Genomic DNA, 14,975 nt, shown 5'->3' on the forward strand with positions numbered 1-14,975 from the left:
AACTTAGCTTGAGCAATTTCTGGATCATTTGAGTAAAATATAATTTTGACAAATTTGACATTGAGGTTATTAATTTAACCCCAGAGGCACTTGTGAAGGGAAAAAAAAATCACCACATTATTTCTTTCTGTACAATTACTCACAGACCTATTCTTGTCACAGCAACAGGAATTCTGCTGCAGCCATCAGTCTGTAGCTCAGTTGTCAGTCAAGCTGGGGAGATGTCAGCCAGCTTGGGTGAAAGTTTCATAAGTTTGATGCTCTGTCCTCATAACCCCTTTTGGCTGGCACTTGTGTGGAGGAGCAGGACTGGCAGATTTGAAGAGTTGTCTTCTCAGCATGGTGACCATGGAAAGCCATGGTGATGCATCTGAGCACCAGAGACTTTTGCTTGAGACCAAATTCAACATACACCAAGCACAAATGTGTGCCCAGGCTGGTGTCAGGTTAGCCAGAGCACATAACAATGGATTTATACCTGAGCCAGAACATTGTCTGCTGGGACAAAGGACTCTCAGTATTTTAAAAGTTTTAACTTTCAAGCTAAATCAGCTCATGTTACTGGCTTAACTCTCTCCTTCTTTTTTTTTCTTTCCTTTTCATTTTGTACTTCCCAGGCCTTGCACAAAAGTCCCGTATTTTATGCTGCACACAGAAAGCAGCCTGATCTCTGCCAAGGATTGGTGGGTAAGGAAACTCCTTTGTATAAATATCTAAGTATTCTTACACAAGATAACATTTTGCATGGAAGTTTGAATGTATAAAACTTGGCATGGAAATAGAAGGTATCCATCTCCTCCCTCCACTTGGCATAGTGTGGATGAAGCAATCATTTACTGGCACAGGCTCAGTAAATAAGCTGGCAAGCTTTGAGGTGGGATTTGAGGCATGAGAGGAGTCTCCACAAGCTGAAATCACCCCTGTGTGTTGCTCCTGCCCCTGCTAATGGGAAGTGTTCCTGTGCTCTTACTGGCCTGTGGTGTTGCTGCTTGACATTTGAACAGAAACCACAGAAGAGCTTTATATTTGTACCTAATGCTCACTGTGAGTGTGTTCTCTTCACAACCTTGCTGTTAGAAAAATAATTTTATGCCTGTGTTGTCTAAAATAAAAGACTATATTGCCATCTGAAAAACAGGTAGAAGTGAGACTAAATTAGTTTTTAAGTGCTTTATGTCCTTAAAACCAAAGTTTGCTAAGTACAGTCTTGCATGTGAGATCCACTGGAAATTGTTTTCCTTTCTGAAAAGCTAATGTTTTCAAAGAAAAATGGAAAAGTTTTGTTTTAATAGTGTGCCTTTATAGAGAACAGAAAAAACCCCATGCAATGTCAGTAAAACACAGAATGTTTCCACTGACAGTTATTGCTTGCTAAATTTCTTATTTAACCAAAGAGTACCCAAATGAAAAGATCATGAGAGAGCAATTATAAACCAATCACAGTTTGGTTAAGTAAAGAACATGTCTGGATCATCTAATTTTGTGTGTATGATTTGTTAGAACTGCAAAGACATCAGCACAACAGCTCCTGTGCTGGGATCTTGGTGGTGCTGCTGAACTTGGCGGAGAGCTGTCGCTTTTCAGCCAAGTGCCTGTGTCCGTTTGTCTTGGCGCAGAGAACTGCTGGTTCCTGGCGGCCCTGGAAGCCCTGACGTTCCACCAGGACATCTTGGCTGCAGTCGTGCCACAGAACCAGAGCTTTGAGAGGAAATACGCGGGCATTTTCCACTTCCGGGTACGGCTGCTCCCCCAGGCTGCAGGAGCTCCTCAGATATCCCCTGCTGGGTTTTGTGTCACACCCCTGGGTAATTTGTATGTGGTTCCCTTTGGCCAGGGGCAAGTGGCCAGAGGCTATCCCAGGCTGGAGAGGAGCCCATCACCCCTCCCACAAAGTAGCACAGGCAGGGAACCAACTGCAGGCCACTGAGGAAACACCTCTGCTTGGCTGCTCTCTCCAGCTGTCCTACCCATATTTTAATGCAAACAAAACCCTTTCTCAAGAGTGGCAACAGTCAGCAGGACCTGAGCACATCAGCTCAAATCTTCTACACTTTTGCCCACCTCCTGGTACAACTCTGCTACCTTGCAGTCAGGAATTCCTTCCCCAGAAACCCACCTGTGGCTCATCTCCCTGCTGACTCATTTTACACCTGATAGATGCTTTGTTTACTCCTCTGGCTGGGTGGGGTGAGGAAGTGGCTCTGTGGGTGAGTCAGCATGTCCCACTGACCCACAGCAGCCTGCCCTGTACCCACAGCTGGGCTATCTTGCCTTTCCTGTTGTTTCAAGGGGAGGTCCCTTCCAAGGGAAACATCAGCTCATTCCTTTCCCCTGACAGTTCTGGCACTTCGGGGAATGGATTGACGTGGTGGTTGATGATCTCCTGCCGGTGAACGAGGCTGGGGAGCTGCTGTTTGTTTCCTCAGTCTATAAGAATGTGTTTTGGGGAGCCCTTCTGGAGAAGGCATATGCTAAGTAAGTGACTCATTTCAAATTATTGAAATAATCTCTCTAAAATATGTTGGTTGGTGCCTACGCAGTTTGTTCTTGTTTATAAATGCATCTCCTAGGCCTTGCTGCATTTGGAGCGTAGTAGATGGCTCTCATCTATCTATTATTGCACATAAAAGCTGCCATTGCAGTGGATGTTATCAAACCAGACCCTTCAGTTTAAATCTAAGGGTTTAGGTGAGAAAACAGCCCTATTGTGGAGGATTGTCCTCTGAGTGTTATCATTGTTTGCAGTGGCTGAATGCCTTCCTGGTAAATATCACAGAGGAGTGGAACACCACAGATAGACATTTTCAAATGTGAATGATTTCCAAAGCCTCCTTTAATGTATTATCAGTGTGAGAAACCTCCAAGGATTTTCATTTTGTAGGTCTACTGAAGCACTGCACTTTGTTTTGGCAGATGTTTTTGCTCTCAGGTCCTCGAAGCTGAGGCATGTTACAATCATATGGCATGGTGAGAGCAGTGGCTTCTCTCCAGGGTGTTTTGCCTGCAGTGGTAGTATCAGCACAAAGAAGAAAGCAGCAAGGCCTAACTGATGCAGTTTGTTAATATTTGGCTGAAATAATCTTTGCAGAGCAGGGAAAAATGTTCTAGTTAACACTGAGAGAAAGATCACCCAAAGGTGAGAATGTTCAGTTATTTTCATTTGGTGTTAGTGTTAGAATGAAAAGACTGGGCCAGGTTGCACTGGAGTGATAAAGAAAATCAGATTAGAGCCTGAGCTCTCAGGACAGTGTCTCTCAAGGCACTATATCTTAGATACAGCTCAGAGCCTGGTGATAAATTCAGGCAACATTCTCTGAGGCAGAGTTATCAGAGAATCGTGATGGGTATGTTCTCATTACTGTGCAGTCAGGGATGACAGCTAGTGAAGTGTCCCCTTCAGACTATGACCAATCTTGGAGGCAATTTTGTAGATTCTCCTCTTCCCAAATGCCAAAAATTCCCTTAAAATGAAACATGAGTTACAGCCTTCCTTTTGCTTTTTGCACACCTTTTTTTTAATATTTTTGTTGGCAACCTGTTCTCAACCTGTCATCTGTGATGATGATAACCCAAAGAATATATTGATGTCTTTTTTTTGCTAGACTCTATGGCTCCTATGAAGATCTGCAGATTGGGCAGGTTTCAGAAGCCCTGGTGGATTTCACAGGGGGTGTCAATACAAGGATCAAGCTTGCAGAAGCTCCTCCTGATCTGTGGGATATACTGACAAGAGCCACCTACAGCAGATCTCTCATGGGCTGTCAGACACACTTAGGGGTGAGGCTTGGAGTGACATCAAATGGCTTTACAGCTAAAAACCTTCCCAGACCCCTTTCCCTCTGCTCAGCTGGTCATTGTGATTCAAAATGTATCAAAGCTGCCCTATGTGGCTTTCTGTAGAAGTCACATTTTTCATGTTAAACTTTGCTCATGGATTGATTCCCTGATGCTCTCAGCTCCCTGTTGTTATGTTAGGAACTGGTTTATCTATCAAATAAATTCTATTAAATAGGGACCTACTGCATTTTCCCATTTTTGTTCAATAAAATTTCCATTTTTACAGTTGGTGTGGTGAGACACATATGGAATAAAGTTATAGCTAAGGTAGAGACATGGGTCGTTCAGAACATGAATTAAAGTCTTGGCTTCCAAGCTTTTTGCTACCACCTCAGCTGCTGGGAAACTCTACTTTTCTGAAAATCAAAACCTAACCTCCTGGACTTCCTTAAAGTGACATGGTCTCTAGCTGAAGACCCACAATTTAGGAAGGGCCATTAACAATCAACCTTCCAATTCCAAGCATCCTGAAAAATCTGGCTCTCAGGAGGTTCCATTTATTTATTTTCAGTTCTCCTGTTACTTTGAAAGTCATTGCTTACAGGTCTGTGGTATTGGTATAAGTCTGCTGTATGAGTAGGGATAAAATAAAATGTTTCTTTTCCTTCTGTTTCTTGTATACAGGCAACAAAGGTCCTGAAGAATGGACTTGTTGCTGGCCATGCCTACACAGTAACTGGTATCAGAAAGGTAAGACCAGCCCAAATGTCCTGGGCCCAGGTTGATTTGGATATCAGCAATTTTTATTGCATTCAAGCATTGATCAGAGCAACTATAATATCTCCTCCCCAATACTCTTTTCTTAGTCTAAGGCTACAAGAGACTGTGGGCTTTGTTAAGATTCACATTTTAAGTGTGTCCATTTTAATTTGGAGGCCTCGATGTAAAGGACAGTTGTTATGGATCAGTGTCTGTCTCTAAGAGTGGCAATGATTCATAGGGCTCTGCTGACACCATCACCTAGAAATGCATTTCAGCTGTTAGAATGAAAGGACTGGCCTTTGGGGCTGCTGGGAGGATGTGCTGAAACTTGGGGATGTGCTTTTTACTGGGGTATCCTCTGAAGCCAGTGGAGAGGCCGTAGAGAAGTAAGGAAGTAAAGGCCAAAATATGAAAAACTGCAGATAGAAATGTGAGTCAGGGGTGTGGAGTAAGGGAACTGACCTGTGCTCCTGTGCAGACAGTGCAGGGGGACCCCACTAATCTGCAGAAGTAATGTTGGAGTTCCCTTAGGATGTTTGTCCAGAGGTAAGGGACTTGAAATAATACATCCCAAAGAGTAGGAGCTTCTTCCTCCTGAATTGGTGGGTGACTGTCTTGTCCTGCCTCAAGAGGAGGTTGACAAGGATGGCAAAGACTGTGTGGGGCTTTGGACATTTTGGTGAAAGCATGTTCAGTGCCTGTAGCAGGAGATACTGGGAAGGGCAGAAGAGATGAGCTGGATGAGGCACATCTGTGTCTCCCGTAGGAGGAGTTTATGTGTGGAGTTTTTCAACAACATGTCTGTCAGTCTGGCTCCTCTGATGAGATGAAAAGCCAGGCAACCTTAAGGGACTGACCAAGCATGTGGAAACAGTGTGAAGTCAGCTGTTCTGCAGTGTGCTGTCAGCAAACCCCTAATGTGGGGCTGCATTGTGCCATTGTGTCATTGCACTGGGGTAGGACTTGGTTTTCACACGAGTGCAAAATGAGCAGATGTTGGAAAGGAAGAGGAATTTACAGTCAAGCCTTTGGATTAGGAATCTGTCATGTCTCTGGTTTCAGTAGAATGTAAGATGAAGCACCTTAATCTCTTTGTTTGCTGGCATTTAGAGTTGCACGTTAAAAGATTTTTATCATCATGCTTGCTGGCATCTATGAAAACAAACAAAATTATTGTTAATATCTGACATAGTACAATGATATAAACCAGATGAGAACTGCTGAGACCTTGGTAAGCACAATGTTACTGTTTTCTGCAGGTGACCTGTCAATATGGACCAGAAAACCTAGTGAGACTGAGAAATCCATGGGGAAAAATTGAGTGGAAAGGAGACTGGAGTGACAGGTGAGTTTCCAAAAGGAAAGGTGTGACACTGGGCAAAGGAAAGGTTTCTTGGAGGAAAGATGCTGCCATCTTCAGGCATGAATTAATGCTGAGGGCAGCAGTAAGGTAACACTTGCACAGACCTTCTGGTGTCAAAGCAATGACTCCATGGATTTATACGTCTCCAACAGACAGTGCTGCTGCAGCTGGCCTCACTTCACACATGCAGCCTCAATCAGATCAGTTCTACTTCTCATTTCAATAATGCCAGAGGAAACATAATATGAGCATGAGATGCTGACCCCCTTGCTGTGATGTGGAGAGCATGCAAAGGGACACATAAGCTGTGCAGGAGGCTTTAAAAAACTCTTATGTTTCAGGACATAGTTGTTTATCATGGGAGGGCCCAGGGAAATTCTTCCACAGGCTGCAAGGTGTTAGAATTGGATAAGTAGGAAGGAGTTCTCTGTCCTGGCTGCTTGGGTAAATACAGTGGGGCAGGGGACCAGAGGAGGTAGTGAGGTAAATGGGCTCCATATTTGCACCTACCTGATTTTTTTCTTTTAATTGGGACCCATGAAAGACAGTGGTTTGCATTCTAGACCATGGGCAACTGTAAACTTGTGTCCTGTTCCTCTTTGAAGTGGAGCATGTCTCTTGCTTCCAAGCTTCACTTCATTCCCTGCACAGGCTGTTTGCTGAGGCTCAGGGCATAGAAAGGAGGGAAGAGTAGAGAGGTCATGGGGAATGTGAATGGCTTTCACCTTGTCTGCAGAGCAGTAACTTCTCTGATGCATGTCTGTCACATAATGACAACACGCCAGCTGTTCTGTTGAAGAGCATAATGAGCAACATACTGCAGGCCTGCCTTTGAAATGACTCCCAGCTGCCTCTTGTGCTGTCCTAGTCATTCATTCATTATGCCAAACACTCTTCCTATTATGTCTCCTTTAACAAAAAATTAACCAAGAAAGCGGGTCTAGATTTTTATATTTTAAGTACTTGGGAGCTGTGTGTTCAAGTGAAGGGAGTGGCTGATGGAAATGGAACATTTCTGGCTTCTCCTGCAGAAAACTGGACCCATTTATCTACATCTCATGGGACCCAGGGTTGTTGTGGATAGTCTCATGTGGCTGAAGGCATAGTGGGGATAAGCATGGAGATATGTAAAAACAGGGATTTGGGCTCTATTTGTAGAGGAAGGTCATGTCCTCTGCCTTGAATTTGTGGCCACACTTGGTTAGTCACCTCATGTTCTTCCCCTTAGCTCTTACAAGTGGGAGCTGCTGAGCCCGAAGGAGAAGATTTTACTGAGGAAAAAGAAGGATGATGGAGAGTTCTGGTAATTATTGCACACTCTTGCTTCTCCCCTCTCTGCCAGCAGCCCTGGGGCAGCACCTGGAGCTGCACATTGCCACTTAGGCCAAGGCTTAGGTGATGAGCTTTAGCCTGCGCTCCTCTCTGCTTGATGCTGTGAGAAGCAGTGGCTATGCTGGCATGGAATGCACTGCTCTTCATGCATTGCTCGGTCGCCTGGGGCTGCTGGAGATAAAGGGCAGCCCCAGGAGCTTTTGTCCTGCCTCCTTTTTATTTATTTTTTTTTTCTTCTTCTTTTTTTATTTAACCATAGCTTCAGGAGCTCCTGTTAGTCTGCGGTTTCTCCCCAGCTTTTACCACGAGGTGGCAATGTTGCCGCCCCTGTAATTTCATTGCACTGCCTTTGCTGGCGAGATTATTTCATTCTCTGTTTCTCCTATCATTTTCTGAAGTTTTAGTCGTGCATTAGCTACTCCTAGCGGCTGCTGTGGAAGCAGACGCTCTCTTCTTTACTGCCTAATAAAATATGAGCATTACCATATGTAACACAGAATGGTGTGGCTCTGAAGTTCCCCACTCCCTTTTCTTTCCATTTTATGAGCCATATGGACTAAACTAAACTGCTGACAAGATGTCTCTTGGCACTCTTTTCCCAGGATGTCTCTGCGAGATTTTAAGATCCATTTTGTAGATCTGGTGATCTGTAAATTAACTCCAGACCTGATGAGCCAGGAAGATGGCAAAAAGTGGATGTACTCCTTGAAGAGTGGGAGATGGGTTAGAGGAAGTACAGCAGGAGGAAGTCTGGGATTCTATAACGGTGAGGGGTACTCTTTTGGATAACTCTGACTTTTGGATGCTCTGCTGACTCAGTTAACAGCTTCTTATAACTTCTTAACATAAAATTGATGACAGAAACATGCACTTTCTGTTTATGCCTCCACACAAACATCAGAAATTAGCAACTGAAGGAGTTTGACTGGCTTCTGCTATCACAGAAGATGCACTGCTTGCAAACATAGGGCAGTGGGCTGATTATAGCATGAAATAAGCTTTAGGATCCCAGGATCAATTGCCAGCACTGATCTGCTCCAGGGCATTAAACTTGTCTGTTAAAATTTGCATCCTCAGCACCTCCAGGGAGTGTGCTTTAAGTAAAGTGAATAAAATAGTCAGAGGCTCAGCTCTTCTGGAAGCAGAGCAGGTGGAGTCTAAAGTCAGCTAGCCTATACACCGGGGGTGAGAGAGGAATGGTGATACATTTATAAACAAAATGAGCTCTTAGTTGCATGTATGCAGAAGTGTACTTCCTTGCTCATGGGTCTTTCTTCTGTCTTAGACAGTAGTTGCACTGCTAAACTTGTAAACTGCACCTTAAAATCAGATTCCTGTGGGGTGTGGAGATCCAGACAACCTGTGATTTATTCAGTCCAGTGCCAGGCATCATGTGGGAGGCTGGCAGTCAATTTTGTGATGGAAAATGACATCAAAATGTTTTTCTTGTTTTACTTAGGCAACTTTTGGATGAACCCTCAGTACTGGCTGAATGTGCTGCCAGCTGAAGACAGCAAGAAAAGCCCAAGTACGTGCAGTGTGGTTATATCCCTCATGCAGAAACACAGCACCAAACACCGGAACCGAGCCCCTCACCTTTTCATTGGATTCTTACTCTATAAGGTGAAAAGAATTCCTTTGCTTTTCTTGCTCTCACCAAACAGGAGAATTTCCAGCCCATGTAGATTGTAGTGCTCTGCAGGACAGGAGTTTTTGTGGTTTGCAGAGTGATCTCTGCTCTTTCCTCCTGCCTGTGCCCAGTCTCCTCACACATCAGGGCTGGGTTCCCTGGGGCTCTGTGCCCTGCTTGCTGCCTCTCCAGCAGGCTGTGTGTCACCCTGCAGAGCAGTGAGAAGTGCCTTTTGCTTCAAAGCACATTGGGATTTATTATGCTGCCTCGGAGGGTATGTGCAGTAGCTGGAAGAGGGTGTCAGGAGTCCCCTTACTTTGGGATAGGAAGAGCTCTGCCCTCAGGTTATTTCCAACCATGGTAAAATTGTGCCTAAAAAGTGTTCCTGGTATGATGTGGCAGGTGCTCATGTGTGCATACTGCACTCCCCATGTGCCCAGAGGTGAGTGGATATCACTAGGAGTGAGAGTGTCCTACCTTCAATTCTCTGCTTATCTGAGTACCTTGAGGGCCACTCTTCTCCCTTGAACAGAGCCACAGGTCTTGCTGCTGAAGGCTTGCACAGACTGTGGGGAACTTTGGGTGGAGAGGCTGAGGTTTCTGAAGGCAAAGACCCCATAGAGATGTTTGTAGCTGCTCTGCTTCCCAGGAATGACTTGGCTGTGTTTGGTGAGGCACAGAGCTCCTGACTGACAGATGCTGTTTCTTTTCTTCCTGCAGGTGGGCCTACAGGTGAGTCCCTTGTCACCACTGCTGCCTGTTTTGTCTGAGGGACCTGGGCTGGCACAGCTGTTAAGACAATGCTGAATGTGGTGTGTTTGCCTTTGTTCCTTGGCTGACAGTGAGTGCCAGTACTGAAATTCAGTGAGGCACAGCAAGGCAGAACCATCCTCTGACTCTACTGAAAAGCAGCCATATCAGGAGAGCTCACTGGCCTTGAGAGTGGGCATCAGTTGTTCAGCTTCTGTCCTGGGTCTTCAAAGGTATTAGAAGTAGCATCAACCTTTACCTGATGAGCACTTCAGCCCTGCTGTGGGATGGTGGGATGGTGCCCCAATTCTTGGCTGTGTTCTGGGAGTCAGAGCTGCCTTTCTGCTGCCTTCCAGTCTTGGCATGAGGTGGGAAAAGAGCCTGTGCCCCATGGGAGTCAAAGATGTCCTGGGGAGATCAGGTTCCTGGCTGGCTGATGGTACAGGTGTTTTCAGCTTCTTCAGGTGAGCTGCATTTCTAGCATTTTCTTTATCCAAGAGCCTTTGGGACTTTGGAACTTAAATCCTGATTAAGTTCTGATTTTGGTCCCATTTAAAACAGGGAAAGATTTAGCTCATATTGTCTTTAAAGGGTATATCTTCCACTCTGTTACTACTCAAATGAGAGCACACCTCTTAAATGAGAACATGGGCTGGCGAAGAACTTGTTTGGGTATATGGTATGGGCAGCACAATTGTGCTCCTAGTTACTGTAGACCCAGCATGGTAACCATGAGGTAAGATACCACTCCTCCTGACTTAAATATCTTGGGCACTATCAGGATTACCTTCAAGGTAAAATTTCTGGTGGAGGGGGTCTGAATGTGGCCCCAGGACAGTGCTCTGCCACACCTGAGTGGGAATGGTGGCAGCCAGGACTTCAATTTCAGGTTTGTAGTGGTTGCCAAGATCAATACAGAGAGATGGCAAGCTGAGAGCATCTGAGGTATTGGAACTGCTGTCAACAGAGTATTGACTGGAATATAAAAACTTTGAATTTAACATAAGGGGCATGAGGAGGAGTAACCCTGAACCCTTCATAAGAAAGATTGCCCTATTAGTAAGAAAAATACTGGCAAAGGAGGAGGAATAGCATCTCCCCATGAGGCTGCAGAGTAAAATGGCTAAATGTTTTGAGGAACAGCCAAGATCAGAAGGTGACAGTAGTTTTAGCTAGCAGGATTATTTATTGGGCTTGGTACTGGGCACTCAGTGGCATTAAAATTAGTTTCATGTTGCCTGGATCAACACTTTATCCATCATCCTGTGGCAGTAAAGGGCCTGCAGAGCAGAGTGCCAGACAGATCAAGGACACTTGCATGAAGTCAGGATGAGGACTTAGGTTGCTCATGCAGTATGCTCAAATCACAGGTGTTCTGAAAAATCCTCTGCTACCAGATCCCTTGTGCAAAGGACAAGCTGGGGACAAAGTACATGGTCTCTTTGGGAGAAGAGCTAGTCAAGGGCAATCTCTAGAGCAGTTCCTCTCTGCAGTCATTTTAGCCCATCTGGCAAGGACTTTTGCAGAAGCCACATTGACAGGAACAGCTCCTTGTCCCCAGTTCTTGCTGCTGTTCCTTACAAGTAGTGTAAGGGTTTTTTTTTATAAGTTGCAGGAAGCCCAGTCTTTTGCCATATTAGTATTGGGCAAGTGTGCCATTCACATTCTCTGAAAAAATCCCTTCGCCCAGGATTTTGTCTTGGGAAGCTGAGAAGCCTCTGAGAAAAAAGAAAACAATTCTTATCTCATTTGCTTCTCCTGTGTTTTGCTCATGTGGAATGTGTTTGGAGATTGTTTACCCACAGGTGATTGTTCCATTGGATTCTGATGGGAATTGTTTTAACTCTCTGACCAATTGGGGCCAAGCTGTGTCAGGACTCTGGAAAGAGTAATGAGTTTTTATTATTATCTTTTTAGCATTCAGTAAGTATCTTTTCTGTATTCTTTAGTATAGTATTCTTTAATATAATATAGTATTATAAAGTAATAAATTAGCCTTATGAGAACATGGAGTCAGATGCATCATTCCTGCCTTGGTCGGGACATTCCCTGTGAATACAATTGGCAAGAATGCTGCATAGTGAGACCCACTCTGTCCTGGGAAGAGACTGAGTCCTTTGGGCTCTGTTACCTGCTTGTGCTGTAAAACAAGCTGAGATGTAAAGGCAGGCTGGCTGTGCCCTGCCCATGAATCCTCCACACCTTTTGTCCACACGTTCAGCTGTGGCAGAACACGATTCCCTTACCTTTCTTCCCTGAGCAGTACCAGGAGAGCAACAGAAAGCTGCCCCCAGGTTTCTTCACCCGACATCAGCCTGTGAACAAGCACCAGGTTTTCCTTGATGAGCGGGAAGTGACTCAAGATTTCCATCTGGAGCCTTGTGTCTATGTCATTGTCCCCTCCACCCTGGAGCCTCAGCAGGAGTCTGAGTTCATCCTGCGGGTCTTCTCCAGGAAGCACGTCCTTCGGTGAGATGCTGCTGCCCCTCATTCCCTGGGAAAGTCTGGTCTTTCTACCCTAATGGGAGCAGCAAAACTTAACTCTGCAAAAAGCAGCACAGCCTCTTTCAGAGAAGCTGGCTCTCCTGCCATAGGATTCTTGGTGGTTGAAGCACTGGGTTTGGCCTTATCCTTTCAAAAAAGGCTGAGATAGGCCCACACAATCCTTGCAGCATGGACATGTTTGAGACTGTGAGAAGGATAAGAGCTCTTTAGCTTTTTAGCTTCATTAGTTTGCCAGGAACTCCCTTCTGGCAGCGCTAGGATGGTTGGTAGTACAGAAATGGGTGCTTTGGATACTTCAGATGCCAGCAGCTTTTGGGGTCCTGTGTGACTATGAGGCCTTGCCTTAGTGCAGCTGTAACACCAGAGAATAAAACACATGGCAAGAGCAGGCTGGGGCCCCATCGAGGGAGGAGGAATGACACTTGTGATGAGACACACAACTCTGAGATCTGTCCTTAATGTGTCTGCTTTTTTACATCTCCAGGGAAATGGGTGGGAACACGAGCTTCACCCTCTCTAAGGTGAGCGGGTGTGAGGGGAGTGGGGGTCTGTGGCTCAATCTACAGCTGTGAATGTTGGGTTTTTACTGTTTCTCTGCCCTGGATGAGAGGCTGAGTGAGAATGTCAGTGCTTGTGTTGCAGCACTTGAAATACGTTTTGGGTTTACAGATAGAATCCTTTGGATCAAGGGGACAGATGCAATAAAATGTGAGGTACAGGCAAAACTTGAGACAACTTAGTTGCCCTTTTTGCAAACATCTTTTAATGAAACTATCTTGCTTGCTCTAAAGTCTTTCCTGCTCATGGCTTTTTGGAGACTCATGGTCCATTCTTGCACTTCTCCCCATCCCTTTCAGGCCTTAAACATTTTGAAGACATGATGGGACCTTAGCTCCACTACTCCTAAAGCTTATTTTCAAAAGAACTGGTGTCAGTGGCAGTGCATGCACATCTACACCTTGTGCTAGGAAATTTATCTGTCTGTTCCCCTGGCATAACCAGGGCCTTTCCTGCCTTCATCTCCTCTGTTGGGCTGTATAAAGCAGAACAGAGACCCTTCTCTCACAGAGTGAGCCCCATGCTTTGCACAGCTTGGGGTGGGGTGAGAGGAATGTTTCTCCCCACTAAATGTTATCTGGGTATTTCTCTCCAAGAAATAGCAGTTTTGTGATGTAGGGAGGTATTTTAGCAATGGGGCTGTATTAGTGATGTAACACTGATTGTAGAGGTGGGCAGAGGGTGGAAGGGGCAGGGAATGGAATGGAATGGAATGGAATGCTGGGAAAGCATCTTTAATAATTTGGTTGACAATATTTTTCTTCTGCAAGTTAATGATTGTTTTTTTGATACCTTAAAGGAAATTGTTGATAGGTATGAAGGCAAGATTTGGGAGGATTTCTTCACAAAACATTTTGAACAGGTAAGTGTTTGCATGAGTAAACTCCTCCAGAGCTATTATGTAGCTTTGTGAAAGTAAAAGCATGTGGATGTGTGGGGAGCAGAGAGGGGCTGTGGAGAGGAGGTTGGACTCTGTGGACAGTGATGACTCCACACAGCAGATCTGCCTGTGAAGCTCAGCAATGTGATGGCACTGAGACAGGCACACTTCTCTGCACAACAGGGAGTCAGTGCCTGGAACTTAATGTCAGTGTGACAGTATCAAGAGGCTCAAAAAGCATTAGGAAACTGATGGACAGAAGGTTCATAAACACATGCTAAAGGACTGAGCAGGGATGTACCCTCAAAGATCACTTTTCCAACAGGGAAATACCAGAATGGACTACAGAAGCTGACCAGGCTCACATGCTCTCCCTAAACATGAATTCCTGTTGCCTGTACTGGGGACAAAGTGATGGGCTGTGTGGCTCCATCCTGTCCTTTGGGGAAAGCTGTCTATTAGAGAACACCCCTGAAATATCGAACCTTGTCTCACACATAATTCATCACAGTTGGATGGCAACTAGCCTGCTTTGAGATGTGAAATAGATATCAGGTGTCCTATCATCTTTTCCCCCTAATTTTCCTAGTGAAATATGATCCTTGCTGTGAAAGATTCTTTTTAGTGATTTCTCTGGCCTGATTTGGGATGGAGCTGACCATCAGGGATCCCACTGACTGTGGTGAGGGATGCAAGTATTTCACCTTTCAGAAAAGGTCACTGTGTTTATTTAGCACACTGTATTTGGCAAACACAATTTCACAAAAACAGATTTGCACTTTTAATAGGAATATCTTGAAGGAAGCTGTTACTAAAAACAAGGAATGCTTTCACTTTTTGCCCCTTGTTTAAGATTTTGGTTTTGAGAATGGTGTGGCTTTGATGTGCTAGAAATTGCCACATACTGTGAGGTGCTGGTCCTTTGCTGTCAGGATGTCCAAGTACACACAGAACACCTACTGCCATTTCTGAAGGTTTTACCCTGGCATCTCTCAATGATCTGAAAGCAGGCTTTCATTTTTGAAGAGTGACATTAAAAAAAAAACCCTCCAAACTAATGCTTGTCACAGCTTCTAAAAGATTTATGAACTTTAGTATGACAAGGGGGAGGGGAAGTCTCTGCTTTGAAAAGTTTGGGGAGAAGTATTCCAAAGTTTCAAGTTGTTTGGTTTTTTTGTTTGCAAATGATAAAAGGGGAATGTTTGAAGCAGATCTCTTGACAGTGTGCTTGATGGGACAGATGGCACCAGGGCTGAAAGGCCTGCACCCTCACTCAGTGGAAATCTGCACTGCTCTGTGTGGAGCCCTGAGAATTTAGCCCAGAGCACACTGCAGCTCCTGCAGGCTCAGGATCTTGTCATATTCAAAGGGAATCTTTTCTATCGATTTTCACAGTGGCTGGAGTGGGGCCAGAAAAG

The 14,975-nt window shown here is 44.9% G+C and overlaps 1 protein-coding gene across 1 annotated transcript in view; it reads left to right on the top strand.

Moving 5' to 3' along the window:
* CAPN14 (calpain 14) overlaps positions 1-14,975 on the top strand; it is a 47,245-nt gene that overhangs the window by 13,145 nt on the left and 19,125 nt on the right. The window contains exons 5-16 of the mRNA XM_063152614.1: positions 618-687; positions 1,617-1,735; positions 2,339-2,475; positions 3,603-3,777; positions 4,462-4,527; positions 5,799-5,884; positions 7,131-7,205; positions 7,837-8,000; positions 8,694-8,865; positions 11,874-12,083; positions 12,604-12,640; positions 13,477-13,539. Coding sequence (XP_063008684.1) covers positions 618-687; positions 1,617-1,735; positions 2,339-2,475; positions 3,603-3,777; positions 4,462-4,527; positions 5,799-5,884; positions 7,131-7,205; positions 7,837-8,000; positions 8,694-8,865; positions 11,874-12,083; positions 12,604-12,640; positions 13,477-13,539 — 1,374 coding nt within the window. The remainder of the gene's footprint in view (positions 1-617; positions 688-1,616; positions 1,736-2,338; positions 2,476-3,602; positions 3,778-4,461; positions 4,528-5,798; positions 5,885-7,130; positions 7,206-7,836; positions 8,001-8,693; positions 8,866-11,873; positions 12,084-12,603; positions 12,641-13,476; positions 13,540-14,975) is intronic.

This window comes from Melospiza melodia, chromosome 3, assembly GCF_035770615.1.
Source record: "Melospiza melodia melodia isolate bMelMel2 chromosome 3, bMelMel2.pri, whole genome shotgun sequence".
Lineage (NCBI taxonomy): Eukaryota > Metazoa > Chordata > Aves > Passeriformes > Passerellidae > Melospiza > Melospiza melodia.